The 21604-nt window shown below is 44.5% G+C and overlaps 1 protein-coding gene across 5 annotated transcripts in view; it reads right to left on the bottom strand.

Moving 5' to 3' along the window:
* Positions 1 to 21604, bottom strand: part of LOC122793381 (protein transport protein Sec24B-like) — a 2932722-nt gene that overhangs the window by 1141327 nt on the left and 1769791 nt on the right. For all 5 annotated transcript variants that reach the window (XM_044061340.1, XM_044061338.1, XM_044061337.1 and 2 more), the window contains one exon: positions 7212 to 7335. In XM_044061340.1, coding sequence (XP_043917275.1) covers positions 7212 to 7335 — 124 coding nt within the window. The remainder of the gene's footprint in view (positions 1 to 7211; positions 7336 to 21604) is intronic.

Genomic DNA, 21604 nt, shown 5'->3' on the forward strand with positions numbered 1-21604 from the left:
CAGGAATCCCACTTTGCGCTGAGGGCGATGGCTCCAAGGCTGATGTGGGAGCAGAGCTCAACTGAGCTGACGCTCCGAGAGGGAGAGCGGGGTCGGACAAGGGTTCGATGCTACTTCCTCCCTCGGTGCCGACGAGAGAGCTTCGGCACCCAAATACCTCGATAGGAGGAAGAACCAAGGTAATCGGAGCCAACGTTGGAGCTGAAGAGGATGTCATCAGAGCCAAAGGAACCACTATCCATGGACTCTGGCTCCGAACTAAGCATAGTTGGAGGAGGAATCAAAATCGAAGCGGATGGAGCTGAAGCCTGTTGAGGTGGGCTCGAAAGCATTTTAACAGGGGCCCGTGACTTCAGCAACCTACTGACCACTCTCTCCACATCCTGATCCAATAACCTCGAGGATCGAGTAGGGGTGGGAAGATGAGTGATGACTGTACTTGCTCTGAAGTAAGGGTGATTGTGGCACCGAGCGAATCGGCTCCAATGAAGGAGACCTAGCTAGTTTGTGGATCTGAGATTGCTCCGAAGTAACACCTGGAGCCAATGGAGGAGTAGTCTTGTCGGTGCCAGAGGGCACCGACACATCTGGCTTGTCAAGCTCACAGGTCAGTTCTGAACATGGAGCAGATGGTTTGACTGATTTGAAATGTTTCACTGGCTGAGATGCTTTAGCCGGAGAATCCTGTTTTAACAATCCACGGAGGATAAGCTTGTTTTTCCGCTCCTGCAGGACCCTTGAACTAAAAACATGACAAACAGAACAAGAGTCCTGCAGGTGCAGAGCCCCCAAGCAGTAAACACAACTATTGTGCCCATCTGTCAGAGACATCTTCTGACAGCATGAGTCACACTTTTTAAAACCTGAGGTTTTAACTTCCTTAGACATTTTGAAGTACCAAAAAGACACTACAAGAGTAAACTAAAAATTATATTAATAAAGACCTTAAAGGAGAGCCTCTAACTTAAATGGCTGTCCTTAAAGTGGGGGGGGGGGGGACTCTCTAAGTTAAACGAGTTCAGGGAATAACAGAAGGCCTAGCGACTAACGGGCGACGGCCAACACAGCACAAAAACCACCACAAGAACAAGATAAGGGGTTTACAATAAAAGAAAAGTACAGTTTTGTACCTACCATAAATGTAGATGTTCGAAGATCCACATTGCTGCAGTCCTTACATATGGGTAGTCCGCTGTCCTCGGTCGGCCCAAATACCAAAGTATTAGGCTGCCGTCGGTCATGGGCGCCTAGATCTGACATCAGAGCGTCAGGGTATAAAAGCGCATGACCGACGTCATATCCTCAGTCTTTTCTTGCCCCAGATGTCAGAAGGCCCTAAAAAGAAAGGGCACAGCCCAAAAACAGGATACCTCCCAAAAACATACCCAACAACAACCATCACCCAAACCATATAACCATGTCAAACTACAGAGGGGAAGGAGGGAGGGTAAATTGGACTGCAGCAATGTGGATCTTCGAACATCTACATTTATGGTAGGTACAAAACTGTACTATGTTCTTCATCTCACATTGCTGCAGTCCTTACATATGGGTAGAATCCCAAAGCAGAGGTAAAGGGAGGATGGCAAAATCATAAAGCATTAGGGGCTGCTAAAATGCCCTGTAATATTGCAGTGGCAAATCCAGCCCTAGACTTAGAATAAAGAGGAAGGTGGTAATGCTTGGAAAAAGTATGTACTGAACTCCAAGTGGCTGCTTCCAAAATATCTTTCGTAGCTACTCCCCTTAGAAAGGCAGTAGAAGTGGCAGTAGCTCTAGTGGAATGAGGTCTGATTCCAGCCGGAATCTCCTTACCATGATGGGAATAACAGAAAGAAATACAAAACCCAATCCATTTAGAAATAGTTTGTTTTGACACAGGTTTTCCCTGAGAACCCAAAGCAAAAGAAACAAACAACTGCTGAGACTGCCTGAACCCCTTGGTTCTGCTCAAATAATAACGTAACTGCCTGTGAATATCCAAAGTATGCAAAATCTTCTCCCTTTATTTTGGGGTTTGCATAAAAAGTAGGCAAATGAATAGTTTGGTTCAAGGCCACACTAGAAACCACTTTAGGCATAAAGGAAGGATTAGTACGCAAAGATACCCTATCCTTATGAAAAATCAGGAAAGGTTCCACTGCCATAAGGGCCTGTAATTCAGAAACCCTTCTTGCAGAGGTAATGGCCAACAAAAAAGCAGTCTTCCATGATAAATACTTCAACTCGGCAGTAGCTGCAGGCTCAAAAGGTTGTAGAGTAAGCTTTTCCAACACAAAATTGAGATCCCAAGCCGGAGTAAGAGCTCTACGTGGGGGTCTTATGTTCTTTGCCCCTCTAAGAAATTGTTTAAACAAAGGATGTGAAAATAAAGGAGGGTCACAGTCATAGTGAGCAGAAATGGCTGCAGCATGAACCTTTATCGAGGAGAAAGACAAACCCTTGTCCAATAACTCAGTAAGATATTGAAGAGAAACACTTAAATCAGGCTTGGAAACATCAAAGTCCTTCGCTTTGCTCCAAAGAAAAAATCTCCTCCATTTATCAGCGTAAACTTTCCTTGTACTAGGCCTTCTGGCCTCCAAAATAACATTCAAAACTTGTTGTGGAAGTTGAGACCCTCCAGGGTCTAAAACAGAATATGCCAGGCTGTGAGATGCAGAGACTGAATCTTGACATTGAGGAAGTGATTGCCCTCCTGAGACAAAAGATGCGGAATCAAAGGTAGAGGCCATGGAGGCTCCCGTACCAAACTCCTCAGTAGTGGATACCAGTGCTGTCGAGGCCAATCCGGTGCTATCAGAATCATGGATGGCTTGTCTATTCTGGCCTTCAGGAGTACCTTGGGAATGAGAGGCAGAGGTGGAAAGGCATAGACATGAAGATTGCTCCAACTGAATGATAGAGCATCCACCTTCCAAGCTGTGGGATGAAACATTTTTGTGCAAAACTTTGGCAACTGGTAATTTAGTGGAGAAGCGAACAGATCTAGGTCTGGAGTCCCCCATAACACTGTCAACTTTTGAAACACATGAGGATCCAGTTTCCACTCTTGAGGATCCACAATTTGTCTGCTCAACACATCCGCTAAGGAGTTCTGTGCTCCTGGTAGAAACCTTGCTTGCAGATTGAGGTGTAAACTGAGAGCAGTCTCCCACAAAATCATTGCTTGCCTGCAAAGAGGGTACGAATGGGTTCCCCCTTGCTTGTTGATGTACCACATGACAGTAGTGTTGTCTGTTTGAATCAACACCTGTCCTGGGTGAAGTAAATCCTTGAAAGCCATCAATGCAAATTGGACTGCTAACATCTCCTTCAAGTTGATATGCAAATGTTGAAGTCTGACAGGCCACGTGTCTTGCACCCATTTTCCATTGAGGTGTGCTCCCCAAGACTTGTCCGAGGCATCTGTCGTTAAAATCTGACTCGCCTCTAGTCGGGTCACAGAGAGTCCCTTGTTTAGGTGACATTCCTGAGCCCACCACAAAAATTCTTTCCGAATGCAAGGTATTATCCGAATGACAGTGTCTAGATCTTGGCAGTGCTGTGTCCATACATTTTTGAGATACCATTGAAGCTTCCTCATATGCAGTTTGGCATTGGGAAGCACCAGAATACAAGATGCCATGAACCCCAAGGCTTGAAGGACTGTCCTTGCAGTCAGCCTGGACTGTAGAGACATTTGATGGAAATAAAGAGAAAGGCTGCTTTGTTTGTCCGGGGTTCAAAAAGGCCATCTGGGAAGCTGTATTCAGTCTCACACCCAGAAAGCACATGTCCTGAGAGGGTACTAGACTGGACTTTGTTTCGTTCACAGAATACCCTAGGCATCTTAACACTACCATCACATACTGTAGATGATGCAGAAGTTCGTCTTTGTGTTGTGCAATAATCAGGCAATCGTCCAAATAAGGATAAATCTGTATTCCTCTTAACCTGAAAAAGGCTATCACTGGAGCCATAACCTTTGTGAACACTCTGGGCGCAGTAGATAAGCCAAAGGGCAATGCAGAGAACTGATAATGTAAATTTCCAGCCCGAAAACGCAGGTACCTCCTGCAACTGGGCCTGATAGGAACATGAAGATAAGCCTCTTTGAGATCCAGAGTTACCATCCAGTGATCTTTTCCCAACAGAGGTAAAAGCTGTTGTAATGTCAGCATTTTGAACTTTGGAATGTCCAGATAAGTGTTGAGGATAGATAAATCCAAAATTGGTCTCCACGTGTTCCCTTTCTTTGGCACTAGAAACAGGCGAGAATAAAATCCTAGTCCCACTTCTGACAGAGGAACTGGCTGTATAGCTCCTATTTGAAGAAGTAAAGAAATCTGCTTGTGAGCCACTATCCTTTGCCGAGGAGGAACGTCTGGCATGCCTTTGAAAGGAGGCAATGTATGGAAATAGAACTTGTAGCCTCGGTTTATAATGTCCAATACCCATTTGGCCTGGGTGACTAAAAGCCAGTTTTGCTTGAAGAGTGCTAACTTTCCTCCCAAAGGAGCTGCCAGGGAAGAAGAATCTGGCAGCTGAAAATGCAGGTCATTGGGCCTGTTTACGAAAGGACTGGCCCCTGCCCTCAACTGCAGATTGTGCAGGTGAACTCCAAGTTCTAGGCCTGAATGTACTTTGAGCTCTGCCCCTGCCACGTCTAGATCTACCCCTAGACTGAGAATCAGAAGAAGGGTAGGTCCACCCCTTAGTAGGTCAATTTCTACTAAACTTAGGAGGTTGCACCTGCAAAAAATCTTTAACAGTCTGCATGGACTTAGCCTTGTCTTCCATTTTCTTCAAAACCAACTCCACAGGGGGACCAAACAAAACTTCAGACTGTAAAGGGGCATCCAGAATTCTAGATTTAACATGCTCGGACAAATTCTGATCCTTAAGCCAGGCGTGCCTACGAAGAACTGAACCAGTGGCAGCCACCCTAGAAGAGGCCTGTACAGCATCAAAACCACACTGCAAAGAATGCTTACCCACCCGTTCAGAGACATGTACTAAATCCTGCAATTCTTTACACTCTATGCCTTCTGCCAAAGCATCCACTTTAGATTTTAGCTGAGAAAGGAGGAAATTCTGATATCTCAACATATGAAACTGGCAATTTAAAGCTCTCATTGCTAAAGTAGAAGAGGTATATACCTTCTTACCGAATCTATCCAAAGCTCTAGCTTCCTTATCTAGAGGAACCGGATTCTTTACAACAGAAGCTCTAACACCCTTAGGCCCCTGACTAATAGTTTCTGGGTCCGCCCTAGGACTCTTATACAGATATTTATGAGCTTCAGGCACCCTGTAATACCTGTCCGGTTTAACTGGCGCAGGAGGCAAAGAATCTGGATTAAGGAAAGCCTCTGAGAAAACATCTTGAACAACATCCAAAACAGGAGGTATAACCAAGGGTCTATGCTGTGGTAAAAATAAGAATTCCCTAAGCCTCTTCCGTGAATCAGAGAAATCCTGTCCTTCCCACTTAAAATGCTCCCTCATAGAATGCAGAGTTTCTGAAAATGAAAAATCCTCTGGAGGAGAAGCAGAAGGAGTGGAATCCTCTGCATCAGAATCCGAATAAGGGGGAAAATCTTGAATATCTTCAGCAGAAGAGTCTGAGTCATCTGAGGCCTGATCCAAACTTTCCAACTCTGGCTCCACCCTGGGCCTCTTATCAGGAGGGGGCATAGAACCTCTAATTAAAGTAATCAAATCTTCTGCCATTTTAAGCATGTGCTTTTTAGGCACAGACCCTGAAGTACCTGGAGGGACACCAGAGGAAGGCAAAACAGACCTGCCCTTAGAAGAAGCCTTAGAAATAGTAGCAGAAGGCCTAACCACCTTAGGCATAGAAGGGAGAACAGTAACTTGAGAGGCCCCTTCAGCTTGACCTGACTCCTGTGAGGCCACATCCTGCAAAATCAAAGTTTCCCCCTGAGACTCAACAGAACCTTCAGCCGGATCCACCTGCTCCACTGTAGCTTCTGCAGGACCAGCGTCCGAAACGGACGAATCAACCTGTCTAGGTTTCAAGGATTTGTCTTTGCGCTTCTTCGTGGAAGCGGGCGTCGAGGATCCGACGGCATATTATAATTACACCGCTTACCAAAAACTAACCTAGCACAATCTAACCTTCTTTTTATAGTGCGCTTATTAAACCTAGCACAAAACCGACACCCGACTACGTCGTGGTCCGGTCCCAAACAAGGAATGCAAAGAGAGTGATAATCCCTATGCGGTATATGTTTCCCACAAGAAATACAATTATTCACTTTTTCTGACATCCGGAATTAACTGAGGCAAGAAAAAACAAAAATATTCCCCAACGGGGTACTTAGCCCAACTTGGTTTCGGTCTGAAACTCAGAATACGAAAATTTCAGAACGCCGAACGGCACTTGCAACGCTGCTTCTGCATCGGACCATGCGGCAAAAAAGACTGAGGATATGACGTCGGTCATGCGCTTTTATACCCTGACGCTCTGATGTCAGATCTAGGCGCCCATGACCGACGGCAGCCTAATACTTTGGTATTCGGGCCGACCGAGGACAGCGGACTACCCATATGTAAGGACTGCAGCAATGTGAGATGAAGAACATCTTACAAACTACTATAAGAGAGAAAAAAATATTTCAAATTTTTTAAGCAAATTATTTGAATTTAATAGAGAAAAAAGTTATACTAAGCCTGAGCCAGTATTAATGCAACCTCGCGGCAAATGAGATCTGGGTAGCTGATGCTGGGCATTCTGGGATAAGGGGTAGCCTCGAGCCAGTAAAGAGCTCTCGAGCTATAGTAAGTGGCTGAGTCGGAGCCGAGGATTGGCTCCGAACCCATCCAGCAAGAACAAAGGCAAGATTGGACAACTTAACATAGAAATTTAACTGTAAAATACGCCAAACAGTGATTTTCAAAATCAGTGAATGCTGTAACCAAAGTCTTTTGTTAATTACTGTTTGCAGGGTCCCAGCATTAGTAATGGATGTCAGTATTACTAAGAGTAAAGAATACGGCAGAGGTTTAAAAACCTTCCAAAGGTCTGTCAAAAGAAAAAATGCAGACACGCACAAAATACAAGGAACAGGAATTAAAAAAAGGACTCAAGATAAAAACCTACTTGGTGACTACCGTGACAACTTTCTTTGAAGTTACCTGACTAAAATACATATGTGAAAAGTAAACAAGTTCTCAAATGCTGTACACTTTTTTTCCTACCTTACCTATTGATGCTAAGTCAGAATACTGGGAACTTAACAAGAAAAGATCCACTGCTATCTGTTGTCCTGAGCAGTCTAAGGCCAATTTCTTGTAAAAGTCTGTGGCTGGTCCAAGATGCTGTATGCCCTTTAAATAGAAAACAGAAAAATTATGCTTTCATGACTTCTCATTTTTGCCTGGTCTAACATTCTTAATCTAAATATAACAAATGTGTCAACTATACTTTCTTACTAAATAAAATGTTATACCAACAAAACTGTGACATTACTGCAAACACTGAAAGCAAAATGTAGCTAGTAAGTGAATCAAAAGTAGTCTTGCCAAGTTTAAACTAATTAAATATTCAGCTAGTAAGGAAAGAAAAAAACTTCAAATATCCCTGTGAAACTCATAAAAAACAATAAGCTTAAATTACATTATTCCATGCTGGCATACGGCACATCACAAATGAAAATTCTGCAGTTCACAAACAGATATAATGTTACCTCATCCACAGATTAAAGATTCGTAGAAGAGTGTTCTCTCAGTTGGTTTCTCTTTTCCTCCAATAAGAATCTAGTACATTTCTGAAATATCTCACACTCGGGACTACATATGTGTGGCTGTTTCATTGCACTCTATGACAACACATGCCAGATATACAAGTGAGCTCAAAGCCCATGACTTTACACAATGCCACTATTTAGTATCTTAGTTCAAACTAAGCCATAACAATGAAAATGTGACACTTGCAATACTAAGTAACACACAAGAATTATATATAACTTTCAAAAGTCAATGTTGGATGGAAGAAACCATGACTGAGGGACAGCCCTCCCTAGATAAGCTGGCACAGTAAGAAAGTACAGTTGTGTGAGGATTAGGATCAAAATACAGTTATATAAGAACTTAAAATAGTAGATTTCCGACTGATCACTGTAGCACCATCTCCAAGCCAGCAGCCTGAAGACTACTGAGAGAGGTGACTGGTCAGTTAGGAGTGTAGCTCTAACTGGTAAGAAAACTACCTCATACCCATGTAACAGAGCAAAGGCTAGAGAAAAGGGAGAGAAGAAATTGAAGTCAGAACACCGCAACAGTGATCCATAGGATATCTACTACTATGGTTAAGTTCTTACACAACCGTACTGCATCCTGACTGCAATCACTGTTGCAGTACTCCTGATACATGCGTGATTTCCAGTGCTGAAGGAGGAAAGAAAAGGTGGTTGGCTATTGTGTAAAAGCTGTTCAGCAGTCTGGACATAACTGATCTGGCAAAGGCTGCCCTGGGCCTGGACAAAGCATCAATATTGTAGTGTTTGGTAAAAGTGTGCAGAGGATCAAGTGGCCACCTCAAAGACAGATCTGAAGTCTAATCCTGAGGAAGCAACTGCCATACTGGAATGTGCTTCACTTATTTTACATTTTTTATTTTTACATACACAAAAATACAAAAAGGTAGACATCAATATACAATGGTTGTCAAACTACTGAAGATTGACATACTTATATGGTTGGTAAAATTTATAGGAACTTTACACCATACACATATTACATAATATTAGTGCGCATTCAGTGTCAAAGTGAGCATATATTCAATTTGTCTACAGAAAGAGAGAAATATGACATGTATGAGGGGTAACTCCTGTGATAGTATCAGAACTAAAACCAGCCAGAACAGGTGCAAGAGCAGAGACAGGATCCAGCTAGGTGAGACTTCTAAAGTTATTTGAATTCAACTACAGAACAGTTGGAGGTTATTGTGGTTGGCAGTTTATTCCATATTCTGGGAATGAAATTTGAGAAGGGGGATTCTCCCGATGAGTTGTTTGCTTTGGAGATTTCAAGTAGTTTGTTGCTGGAATGTAGAGTACGATTGTTAGAGTATGGTTGTATAAAATTTTGGAGACCGGATTTTTTTTTCAGGTTGATGCAGGATTTTATGGGCAAAGGTTAGTTGATTATACAGTAAAAGTTGTGTTAGTTCCAGCCAGTTTAGTAGTTTAAAGAGATGTACAATCATGTGATCTATATGGGGAGTCAGTGGCAAACCTGGCAATTTTATTACTGCAGGATTCAAGTTTAGCTACCTCAGTTTTTCTGAGGTTAGTTAGAATTGGAGAGGTATAAAGGAGTGATGACAGAAGGTGAGTGTGAGCAATGGTAGCTTTTGTGCTTCTGGTCAGGAATGGATTATTTCTGTAGAGAGTGCCTAGTTTCTTGTGTACTTTATAACAGTTTGGGAGATGTGCATATCAAATCTCAAACTGTTGTCAATTTCTACACCTAGAAGTTTAGTGAAGGTCACTGGAGTGATGGAGGTATTATTTTTGTATGTGATATTGAATAACGGGTATGATGAGGGAGTTCTTGCTGGGTAAAAAAAAAAAAAGGAGCTTGGTTTTGCTGGGATTTAGAATGAGTTGGGTGTTGATGAACCATCTTTCGGCAGCTAGAAAAGAGTCTTGGGTTATGGTTTGGAGGTCCTAGAGGGAAAAGACTGTGCCTATTAGTTTGGAGTCGTCTGCATATTGTATAACTTGTGTGAGGAGTAGTGGTGTGGGGTTCATTGGTGAAGAGAGAGAAAAGTAAAGGCCCAAGGATGGAGCCTTGGGGAACTCCTACAGTTACTGGAAGAAGCAGGGAAAAATCATTTTGCCATTGAACAGCCTGCTGATGTCCTGATAGGTAGCTTTTAAATCAGATAATAGAAGGAATACTGAAGTTTAGGGTGGCAAGGATGTTAATAAGTTTGTTGTGATTTACCATATCGGAGGCTTTAGAAAGGTCCAAGAAGATGGCAGATACAAATTTACCATTATTTCTATGATAATTCACTGATTAGTAAAGGACATTGGGGCTGTGGTAGTGAGGGCGAAAGCCATGCTGAGTGAGAGCAATTTTGGTGTGGGAAGCTACTTCAAATGTGTATGAACTACCCTCTCTAGGATTTTAGATGGGGGTGAAAAAGTACAGTTGTGTACACTTTTACCATAAATGTAGATGTTCGATTGTATTCACTGTTGCAGTCATCACATTTGGGTTATCCCTGCCAGGGTAGCCCTTGGCCGGCCTGAATACCAGAGGCTTAGTATTTCTGCATTGGTTGCTGTCCCTTCAGGACTGAGGTCGGGTCATCCGTAGTATAAAGTAAGGCAGCAGATGCCATTACATCAGTTTTTCTTGCCCTGTCAGGAGCCCCCAAGTGGCAGCCAGGTTATGGTGGAAGAACCCCACCAGTAATACCAAAATGTTCCTTGTAAGGAGAGTGAGGAGAGAGAAAGAAGAGGGGGATGGAGGGAGGGAAACCTGGACTGCAACAGTGAATACACTCTAACATCTACATTTATGGTAAGTGTACACAAAGTACAGTTATGTACCCTTAACATAAATTCAGATGTTATAGTGTATTCACTGTTGTAGTCACCACACTTGGGTTATCCTGACGGGGGTAGCCCTCAGTCGGCATGAATACCAGAGGCTTAGTATTTCTGTGTCGGTTGCTGTCGCTCCACGACTGACGTCAGGTCATCAGTGGTATAGAATCAGGCAGCCGACACCATTACATCAGTTTTTCTTGCCCAAAATGTCAGAAGCCTCCAAACAGGGAGCTAGGTTATGGTGGAAGAACACCATCAGTAGAAAGTAAATAGCAACATTTCCCTGTATGGCGTGAGGAAGGGGGGGGTAAAGAAGGGGGGTGGAGGGTGGGAAACCAGGACTGCAACAGTGAATACCATAAATGTAGATGTTCGAGTGTAAGTGTACACAACTGTACCATGTTCTTCATGTTTCACTTTCGCAGTCATCACACTTGGGTTGATTCCCAAAGCTGAAGAAAAGGGTGGAGGCAGTCAAGACTGGGGGCTGGCTAGGATGCCCTGCAAGACTGCTGTTGCAAAGCCTGTCCTGGATTTGGAGAAGATCAATAGGTGGTAATGCTTGGTGAAGGTATGAACAGAAATCCATGTTGCAGCCTCCAGGATGTCCCTGGTAGGGACCCCTCCGAGAAAAGCTGCAGAGGTGGAGGTTGCCCTGGCGGAATGCATTCTGACCTACTTAGGGGGTGGTTTCCCATGGTGTTTGTAGCAGAAATGAATGAGTGTGCTATCCATTTGGAGATGGTTTGTTTGGATATGGCCTTGCCCTCTGTCCCTGCTGCAAAGCTGCCTAACAATTGGTCAGTTTTCCTAAAAGACTTAGTCCTATCCAGGTAGAATCTGAGCTGTCTGTGCACATCTAGAGAATGCAGAATTCTTTCCCCCTTGTTTTGTGGGTTAGGGAAAAGGTAGCCAACTGAATTGATTGGTCGATTGCCACACTGGACACCACTTTAGGCATGAAGGTTGGGTTAGTCCTGAGGGAGACCCTGTCAGCATGGAAAATGATGAAGGGCTCTACAGCCATAAGAGCTTACACCTCTGAAACTCTTCTAGCTGAAGTGATGGCCAGAAGCAAGCCTGTTTTCCAAGATAGGAATTTTAACTCTGCTGAAGCTGCAGGCTCAAAGGGAAGTAGTGTGAGCTTTTCCAACACAAAATTAAGGTCTCAAGCTGGGGTAGAAGCTCTTCTGGGTGGTCTTAAATTGTTAGCCCCTCTTGGGAACTGTTTGAGAGGGCGAGAGAAGGGAGGTGGCTCTGTGCTGTAATGAGCAGAGATGGCAGAGGCATGAATTTTAATAGAAGAAAAGGAAAGGCCCGTGTGTAGTAGGTCTGCTAGGTAATCCAGGATGAGTGGTAGGGAGAGCTGTGCTGTTTCAGCTCCTTTAGCCTAGATCCAGGGTGCAATACCTTTTCCACTTGTCAGCATAGCATTTCCTAGTGCTGGGGCTTCTGGCCTCACGTACAACATCCAGGACTTACTTGCTTAGGCTGGCAGCTGGAGGAGAGATCAGGGAATAAGCCAGGCTGCCAGGTTCAAGGTCTGCAATCGTGGATGCATGAATTCTCCATTCTTCTGGGTCAGATGTGTTGGGATCTGAGGTAGGTGTCATGGTGGCAGGGGTGACAGGCTGTGCAGCAGTGGGTACCAGTGCTCGCGTGGCCAGTCTGGGGCAATCAAGATTGCCCTTGGTTTTTCCGCAGTTATTTTGAGCGATACACTTGAAATTAGAGGTAGAGGGGGGGGATGCATAGATCGAGAGGTTGACCCATTGGAAGAATAAAACATCCACTTTCCAGGCTGTGCTAGGAGATTCCCTGGTGCAGAATTTGCTGAGCTGGTAATCGTTGTAGGAGACAAAGAGGTCCACCTTCAGGGTGCCCCATTTCTGAGTTACAAGGTTGAAGGTTCTGTGGTCTAGGTGCCACTTGTGTGGGTCTAGCAGGTTTCTTCTTAAGTTGTCTGCCAGTGAGTTTTGGGAGCCTGGCAGGAATTGGGCTAGCAGGTGAATTTGCATGGCTGAAGCCATGAGGCAAAGGGTCATGGCGAGCCTGCAGAGAGGATAAGAGTGAGTTCCTCCCTGCTTGTTGATATACCAACATCACTGTGGTGTTGTCGGTTTTAATCACTAGAGGCCCTGGAGAGAGTAGGGGTCTGAAAGCTGTCAGAGCGTGCTGGACAGTTAGCAACTCTTTTTGATGTGCAGATGTATTTGATTTGGGCTCCAGTGACCCTGAATGCACCTGCCGTCCAGGTGTGCACCCCAGGCATAATCTGATGCATCTGTGGTTAGGGTCTGGGTGGCGTGGGGTTGTGAGAAGGGAAGACTCTTGTTGTGGTTGCATGTTGCTGCCCACCAAAGAAAATCTTTCCTTAGACAGGGTATTACAGGTATGATAGTTTCCAGGTCCTCAGAGTGTTGACACCAAAGGCTTTTTAGATACCATTGCAGTTTCCTCATATGCAGTCTGGCATATGGAATGAGTAGAATGCAAGATGCCATGAACCCCAGCGCTTACCGGATTTTCCTTGCAGATAACTGGGTTCTGGTGGCTAGGTGAGAGAAGTAGCCTGTCAGGTAGGCTTGTTTTTCTGGAGTAAGGAATGCCATCTGGGAGGCTGTGTCCAAGCTTGCTCCCAGGAATAGAATGTTTTGAGTGGGGACTAGTTTGGATTTCTTTTCGTATATAGTACACCCCAGGGAGATCAGTAAATCTTTTACAAAGGTCAGGTGCTGTAACAGCTTTTTCTGACTGTCTGCCTGAATCAGGCAGTCGTCTAAGTAGGGGTAAATTTGAATATTCCTTTGTCTGCAAAAAACAATGGCTGCAGCCATGCATTTTGTGAAAACTCCTGGCACAGTGGATAAGCCAGAGGGAAGTGCAGAGAAAGTACAGTTGTGTACACTTACCATAAATGTAGATGTTCGAGTGTATTCACTGTTGCAGTTATTACATTTGGGTTATCTGCTTGCAGGTAGCCATCAGTCGGCCTGATTAACAAAGTCTTCTTGGGACCTGCATCGGTTGCTGTCCCTTCTTCCATGACATCAGGTCGTCAGGGGTATAAAACATGCAGCCGACGCCATTACATCAGTTTTTCTTGCCCCAGATGTCAGGAGCCAATTTAATGGGAAGCAATTAAAAATAAAATTACAATGATATACCTCCAACAAAAAAGCAAATACACCAAAAAGGCTTTTAAGCATAGTAAAGAAAAGTAGAGGTATAGCCAAAAGAAGTTAGAGGCTGGAGGGAGGGTAGGAGGGTAACCAGGACTGCAACAGTGAATACTCTTGAACATCTACATTTATGGTAAATGTACACAACTGTACTATGTTCTTCGTGTTTCACTGTTACAGTCATTACATTTGAGTAGATTCCCAAAGCTATGGTTGGGGAAGGGGAATTTAGATAGCATTAGGAACAGCTATAATGCCCTGTAAGACTGCAGTGGCAAAGACAGCTCTGGATTTAGAGAAAATTGGCAAATGAAAATGCTTGGTGAAAGTATGTACAGAACTCCAGGTAGCAGCTTCTAGGATGTCTCTGGTAGGGACACCTCTGAGAAAGGCTGTAGAGGTAGATACAGCCCTGGTGGAGTGAGGTCTGATCCCCTGGGGGATAGGTTTTCCATGGTGCTTATAGCAGAAATGAATGCAATGGCCCATCCATTTAAAAATGGTTTGCTTTGAAATAGCCTTCCCCTCTGCCCCTGCAGCAAATGCCACCAGCAGATTTCCTTTGAGCTTTAGTCCTGTCCAAGTAGAATCTAAGTTGTCTGTGCACATCTAAGGAATGCAGTATCCGTTTCCCCTTTGTTCTATGGATTGAGAAAGAAGGCTGGCAAATTAATGGACTGATTAAGAGCCACACTGGATACCACCTTGGGTATGAAAGATGGATTGGTTCTGAGGGACACCCTGTCCGCATGAGAGATGATGAAAGGCTTCACTGCCATAAGGGCCTGCAATTCAGATATCCTTCTAGCTGAAGTGATTGCTAAAAGAAAAGCTGTTTTCCAAAAAATAAATTTTAAGTCTGCAGTAGCAGCTGGCTCGAAAGGAGGTAGCGTGAATTTTGCAAAACAAAGTTAAGGTCCCAAGCTGGGGTTGCAGCTCTCCTCGGTGGTCTCAAATTTTTGGCTCCTCTGAGGAACTTCTTGAGCAGTGGATGACAGAAGAGGGGAGGTTCTGTGTTATAATGAGCTGGAACGGCTGAGGCGTGGATTTTAATGGAGGAAAAAGAAAAGCCCTTGTGAAGCATCTCAGTTAAGTATTGTAAAATCTGAAGTAACTTGGGCGCTATTGTGCTCATCCCATGAGACTGGTTCCAGGCATAGAATCTTTTCCATTTTTCAGCATAAGATTTTCTAGTACTAGGCCTCTTTGCCTCCAAAATGATATCCATTACAGGTTTACTGAGGGATGGTAAAGGAGAGATCATGTAATTAGCCAGGCTGCAAGATTCAGTGTTAGAAGCTGAGGGTGCAGAATCTGGTTCTCCTGCTGAGACAACAGTGAAGGAGTCTGAGGCAGGTGCCATGGGGGTAACCGTGACACACTGCGCAGGAGGGGGTACCAGTGTTGGCATGGCCAATCTGGAGCAATCAAAATCATCCTTGGTTTGTCCTCTGACTTTTTAGTAGTACTTTGGAGAGCAGTGGCAGAGGGGGGAAGGCATAGACTGTTAAGTTTTTCCAGCAGAAGGACAGAGCATCCACTTTCGAGGTTTGTTTGTGGGGTGTTCATGTGCAAAATTTGTCCAATTGGTAGTTCTGGGGAGAGGCAAACAAGTCTATATCTGGGCTCCCCCATTTGCTTGTCAACATGTTGAAAATCCTTGGTTCCAGTTTCCACTCGCGTGGGTCCATGAGGTTTCTGCTTAGTCTGTCTGCCAATGTATTTAATTTCCCTGGCAGGAATTGAGCTTGTAGGTTCACTTGGTATCTCAAGGCTGTGTTCCACAATGCAATGGCTAGTCTGCAGACGGGGTAAGAATGTGTACCCCCTGCTTCTTTATGTACCACATAACAGTGGTGTTGTCCGTCTTTACCATTAGTTGTCCTGGAAGAATGTGGTCCTTGAAGGCTGTCTAAGCATTCTGTACAGCTAACATTTCTTTTTGATTGATATGCAGTTGCATTTGACTTGGGTTCCATTTGCCCTGAACATTCTTCCCTGCCAGGTGAGCCCCCCATGCATAGTCTGATGCGTCTGTTGTTAGGGTTTGGGCAGCAGGGGATGGTGAAAGGTAGTCCCTTGTTTTGGTGGCAGGCCTCGGCCCACCAAAGGAACTCTAGGTATAGGCAAGATATGATAGTAATCATTGTTTCCAGGTCTTGAGAATGTTGACACCATAGGCTTTTTAGATTCCACTGTAGTTTCCTCATATGCAGTCTTGCATATGGAATTAGAAGAATGCAGGAGGCCATGAACCCCAGGGCTTGCAGTATTTGTCTTGCAGATAGCAGGGTTTTTGTGGCGTTTATTAAATGAATTTGTTTCTCTGGCATGAGGTAAGCCATCTGGGAAGTTGTATTCAAGCTTGCTCACAGGAACATAATTTGTTGACAGGGGTACCAGGTGTGATTTCTTTTCGTTTATGGTGTACCCCAGACAAGTTAGAACCCTTTGTACAAAGGCCAGATGACTCAAAAGTATGTCCTGGCTTTCTGCCTGAATTAGACAATCGTCCAGGTATGGGTATATTTGAATATTTCTTTGCCTGCAAAATGCAATAACTGGAGCTAAGCACTTTGTGAATACCCTGGGTGCAGTAGATAAGCCAAAGGGCAGTGCAGAGAACTGATAGTGTGTAGCCTGCTTTAAAGAGTAGGTATCTTCTGCAAGATTCCCTGATTGGGATGTGCAGGTATGCTTCTTTTAAATCTAGTGTTGCCAACCAGGCATCTTTGCCTAGCATAGGAAGTAATTGGTGAAGAGTCAGCATCGTGATTTTTGGAATCTCCAAAAAGGTGTTTAGAGTAGACAGGTCCAGGACAGGATGCCATGAATTGTCTTTTCTGGGTACCAGAAAAAGTCTTGAGTAGAAACCTTGTCCCTTTTCCTCTTCTGGTACCAGTTGAATAGCCCCCATGCTTAAGAGAGAAAGTACTTGTTTTTGGGCTTCTGCCCACTGATTTGGGGGTAGACCGACCACCCGCTTGGTGTTGGCAACATGTGGAAGTGAAATCTGTATCCCTGGGACACTATATTTAAAACCCATTTGTCCTGGGTAATGAGTTCCCAATTCTTTCATGAAAAGCAATCTTTCCCCCCAAAGGGGCAGTCAGTTGATAAGTGCTTGGAAATTTTAAAAGGAAGTCATTGAGACAGTTTACCATAGTGGGGAGTCTTATTATTCCCAGATATGGAAGTGGAGGCCCCCCCCGCTGCTTAGTTCCGTGTCCCTTGGGACTGAAACCTGGGGTTTTTGCTGTGTCTGGGTTTGGCTTGAGAAGACATGGAAGTGACTGGAAAGGACCAATTCTTAGAGGGCGAGTGCTTACTAAATCTAGGAGGCTGAACTTGTAAAAAGTCTCTAACAGTTTGCAAAGATTTAGCTTTATCTTCCATCTTTTTTAAGAACTTCCTCAGCCCTGCTGACAAACAGGCAGTCCTGATTTAAAGGAGCATCCAATAATTTAGCTTTAACATGATCAGGCAAAGACTGCTCCTTGAGCCAAGCATGCCTTCTGAGCACAGACCCAGTAACAGCAGCCCTGCAAGAGGCCTCTAATGAATCAAAACCACATTGCAAAGTATGTTTTCCAACTTGTTCAGCAGAATGTATTAAATCCTGTAATTCTTTATTTTCCACAGTCAGGAATCAACATAATTTTCTGTTTAAGCAGTCCAATAACATGTTGCTGATACTTTAACATACGAAACTGGCAGTTTAAAGCCATAATGGCCAAGGTTGCAGAAGTGTAAACCTTCTTACCCCATCTATCCAGTGGCCTGAAGTCTCTATCAGAAGGGATAGGATTTTTAGCAGTAGAAGCCTTAATGCCCTTGGGCCCCTGTGAAATAGTCTCTGGATCTGTAATAGAATTTTTAAAAAGGAACTTGTGGGACTCAGGGACCCTGTAGTATCTGTCAGGTTTTCTGGGAGCAGGAGGCAGGGAATCAGGGACCAAACTAGATTCTGAAAAAGCATCATCAACAATGTATAGTACAGAAGGAATAGCTAAAGGCCTATGCTGAGGTAGGAGAAGGAAATCCCCAAGCCTCTTTTTTGAATCAGAAAAATTCTGGCTTTCCCAGTGGAAATGCTCCCTTAAAGTATGTAAGGTTTCCCCAAAAGAAAAATCCTCAAGAGGGGAAGCAGAGGGAATGGAGTCCTCTGCATCAGAATCTTCATAAGTAGATAAGGACAAATCCAGATCATCAGAAGAATCAGAAAAAACAGAGTTCTGATCAGAAGATTCATAATTAACTTCAGTCCTAGGCCTCTTAGAAAGGGGGGGGGGGTTGGCTACCCCTGATTAGAGTTATTAGATGATCTGCCATTCTTATTATTTGTCTTTTAGACAGAGGCCTGAGCATGTGGCCTGGGCGTCAGTTTTTTAGGCATGGATCGAGATTTAGGCCTAAGTAAAGGAGGAGGCATCAGTTTAATATGCAAGTCCGTAGGTCTGAATACACCCTCAGAAGCCAGGACCCATCCAAGGTAGAGACATCAGCGGGTTCCATAGTTGAGGCATCTTGCGGCATACCAGACTCTGAAAGGGTCTCAATAGAGACCTGCGAATCAGAGGTAGCGGGTATCAGGGGCTGCGAAAGTGCCTCACTGAGTACCGGCGAACTAGCGACTGGCTTAGGAGAAGCATCGTTGGCAGTTTTGGACCTCGGCAGCCCGTCTCTTGTCTTTATCTTTGCGTTTTTTCAGAATCCCGGTAGTCGGATGGCTAACCGACGACATTTCTGGATAATTAAACCAAGAACTGAAATATTTAGAGGTGAAAATATACCGACAACGGATAGTACGCTGATTAAATAAAGCACAAAACTGACAGCAAGGTACGTCGTCGTCAGGGCCTAGGCAAGGAATACAGTATTAATGAAAATCTTTATGAGGTATTTGCTTTCTACAAGTAATGCAACTTTTACTGACATCGGTGAGGAGCAAAAAAAAGTTGAAGATTTCGGTTCAGAAACTCGAAAATGAAAATTTCAGTAGTCGGCCAACCGGCACTTGCGAACTGCTTCTGCTTAGGGCACCGCACGGCAAGAAAGACTGATGTAATGGCGTCGGTTGCATGTTTTATACTCCTGACATCATGGAAGGGACAGCAACCGATGCAGGACCCAAGACTATGTTAATCAGGCTGACTGAGGGCTACCTGCAAGCAGATAACCCAAATGTAATGACTGCAACAGTGAAACACAAAGAACATCTGAAAGTGCATAGATCCTGCCCCAAAGTATAGATATTTCCTGCAAGAATCCCTGATTGGGATGTGTAGATAGGCCTCTTTTACATCCAGGGTAGCTAACCAAGCATCCTTGGAAAGCATAGGAAGAAGCTGCTGGAGGATGAGGATTTTGAATTTTGGTATGAGCATGAAGGTGTTTAGAATTGACAGATCGAGGATTGGGCGCCAGGTGCCTTCTTTTCTGAGTACCAGGAAAAGTCTGGAATAGAAACCTTGGCCTATCTGGTCTGCGGGAAGAGGCTTATTGCCCTCATGGACAGCCTCTGCCCACTGGTTTGGAGGAAGATCTGGAAACACTTTTGGGGTTAGCAGTGTGTGGAAATAAAATTTGCATCCCTGGGACACTATGTTGAGAACCCATCGGTCGTTGATAATAGAGGCTCAGTTTTTTGCATGGGAGGAGAGTTTTACTCCTAAGGGCACAAGCAGGTGGACAGAGGTAAGGGGTGGAGGTGCAAACTCCCTGTGAGTTCTTTCCATAAGGGGGTGGCTTAGCACTCCCTGTTTTGAAGTGGAGGAACTCCATTGGCTAGATCTCTGCATTCCCTGGGACTGCTGCCTGGGTGGTCTGCTTCCCCTAGGTCTTGTCTTAGCTGGCCTGGAGGGGGCCGGAAAGAACCAGTGTTTTCCAGGAGCAATGCCTACTGAACCTCGGAGGCTGGAACTGTAGGAAGTCTTTAACTGTCTGCGTAGATTTAGCTTTTTCTTCCAACTTTAAGACCTCTTCTGCCTTGGTGCCAAACAAATTGTCTTTGTTCAATGGTGCGTCCAATAGTTTAGATCTGACATGGTCTGGCAAGGTCTGTTCTTTAAGCCAAGCATGCCTTCTAAGTACACAACCTGTGACTGCTGCACTGCAAGATGCTTCTAGGGCATCAAAGCCACATTGCAAACTGTGTTTAGTAACTTGGCTTGCAGAATGCATAAGCCCCTGTATTTCTTTATTTTCTGCACAAGCAGGAAAGGTAGATATTTTTTCCTTGAGGAGTTCCATGGTATGTTGCTGTTATTTCAGCATGTGGAACTGACAATTTAGTGCTCTAATGGCAAGAGTGGCAGAGGTGTATACTTTTTTACCCCATCTGTCTAAAGCTCGGGAATCCCTGTCCGAGGGGGTGGGATTCTTAGCTGTGGTTGCTTTTATTCCTTTAGGTCTTTGGGAGATGAACTCTGGGTCAGCAGTAGGATTCTTGATAAGACATTTGTGAGACTCAGGGACTCTAATACCTGTCAGGTTTCCTGGGAGCAGGAGGAAGGGTGTCAGGAGTAAAAATGGATTCCAGAAAGACATCATCCACAACATCCAAGACAGGAGGAATGGCTAAATGTCTGCACTGTGATAAGTCTAAGAATTCCCGGAGTCTCTTTTTGGACTGAGGACAGTCCTGACATTCCCATTGGAAATGCTCCCTTAAAGTATGTAGGGCTTCACCAAATGAAAAATCAACTGGAGGAGAGGCAGAAGGAATGGATTCCTCTGCATATGAATCCTCATAAGCAGATAGGGGTTGCATGTCTTCATATTCAGAAACCTCAGAGTCATCGGACTCCTGGTCAGATAAAACTGCTGGGGACAAGTCTCTTTCTTTTGGCAGGGGTAGGCTGGCTTCCCCTAATAAGCACGATAAGGACTTCCACCATTTTAAGCATTTGAGATTGAGGCATGGAAGCAGGTGCCTGAGCTTAGGTCGTTGTTTTTTTAGGTGAAGTTCGTACCCTGGGCCTTAGAAACTCTGTAGTTTTAGAAATAACTGAAGACGCAAAAGAAGTCGTCAGTTTGTGTCAATTATCGGTAGTGCAAAGAACTTCCTCAGAAGCTGGTGCCTACTCATCGCCTCCAGACCCATCCAAGGTAGAGACATCCGCAGGATCCTTAGTCAAAGAAGAGTCTCGCGGCATACCTGATTCTGAACGAGTCTCGGTATAGGTCTGCGAATCCACAGAACCAGGCATCAGGAGCTGCGAAAGTGCCTCACTGAGGACCGGCGAACTGGCAACTAGCTTAACGGAAGCATCGTTGGCAGTTTTGGACCTGTGCAGTCTGTCTCTGTCTTTATCCATACATTTTTTCAGAAGATCGGTAGTTGGATGGCTTACCGAAGCCATTTCGGAATACGGAGATAGAGAACGAAAATATTTAGCTACTATAAAGGCCCGATGATGTATAGTTCTGGCATTGAACAAAGCACAAAAGCGACAGCAAGGGACGTCGTGGCCTGGGCCTAAACAGGTGATGCAGTAAGAATGGAAGTCTCGGTGAGGTATTTGCTTTCCACAGGCGATACAATTGTTACCTTTTTCTGACCTCGGTAAGTGCAAGAAAAAAAGATCCCCAATGGGGTACTTAGCTTTAGAAGACTTCAACTTCAATTTGGAGACGAAACTCAGGTAGTGTCCGACCGGCACTCGTGCGAACTGCTTCTGCTTCATGCTCCTAGGCAAGAAAGACTTATGTAATGGCTTCGGCCGCCTGATTTTATACCACTGACTACCTGACGTCAGTCCTGGAGCGACAGCAACTGACTCAGAAATACTAAGCCTCTGGTATTTGGGGTGACTGAGGGCTACCCCTGGCAGGATAACCCAAGTGTGA

This window comes from Protopterus annectens, chromosome 2.part0 (genome assembly GCF_019279795.1).
Source record: "Protopterus annectens isolate FY-2018-M chromosome 2.part0, PAN1.0, whole genome shotgun sequence".
Lineage (NCBI taxonomy): Eukaryota > Metazoa > Chordata > Ceratodontiformes > Protopteridae > Protopterus > Protopterus annectens.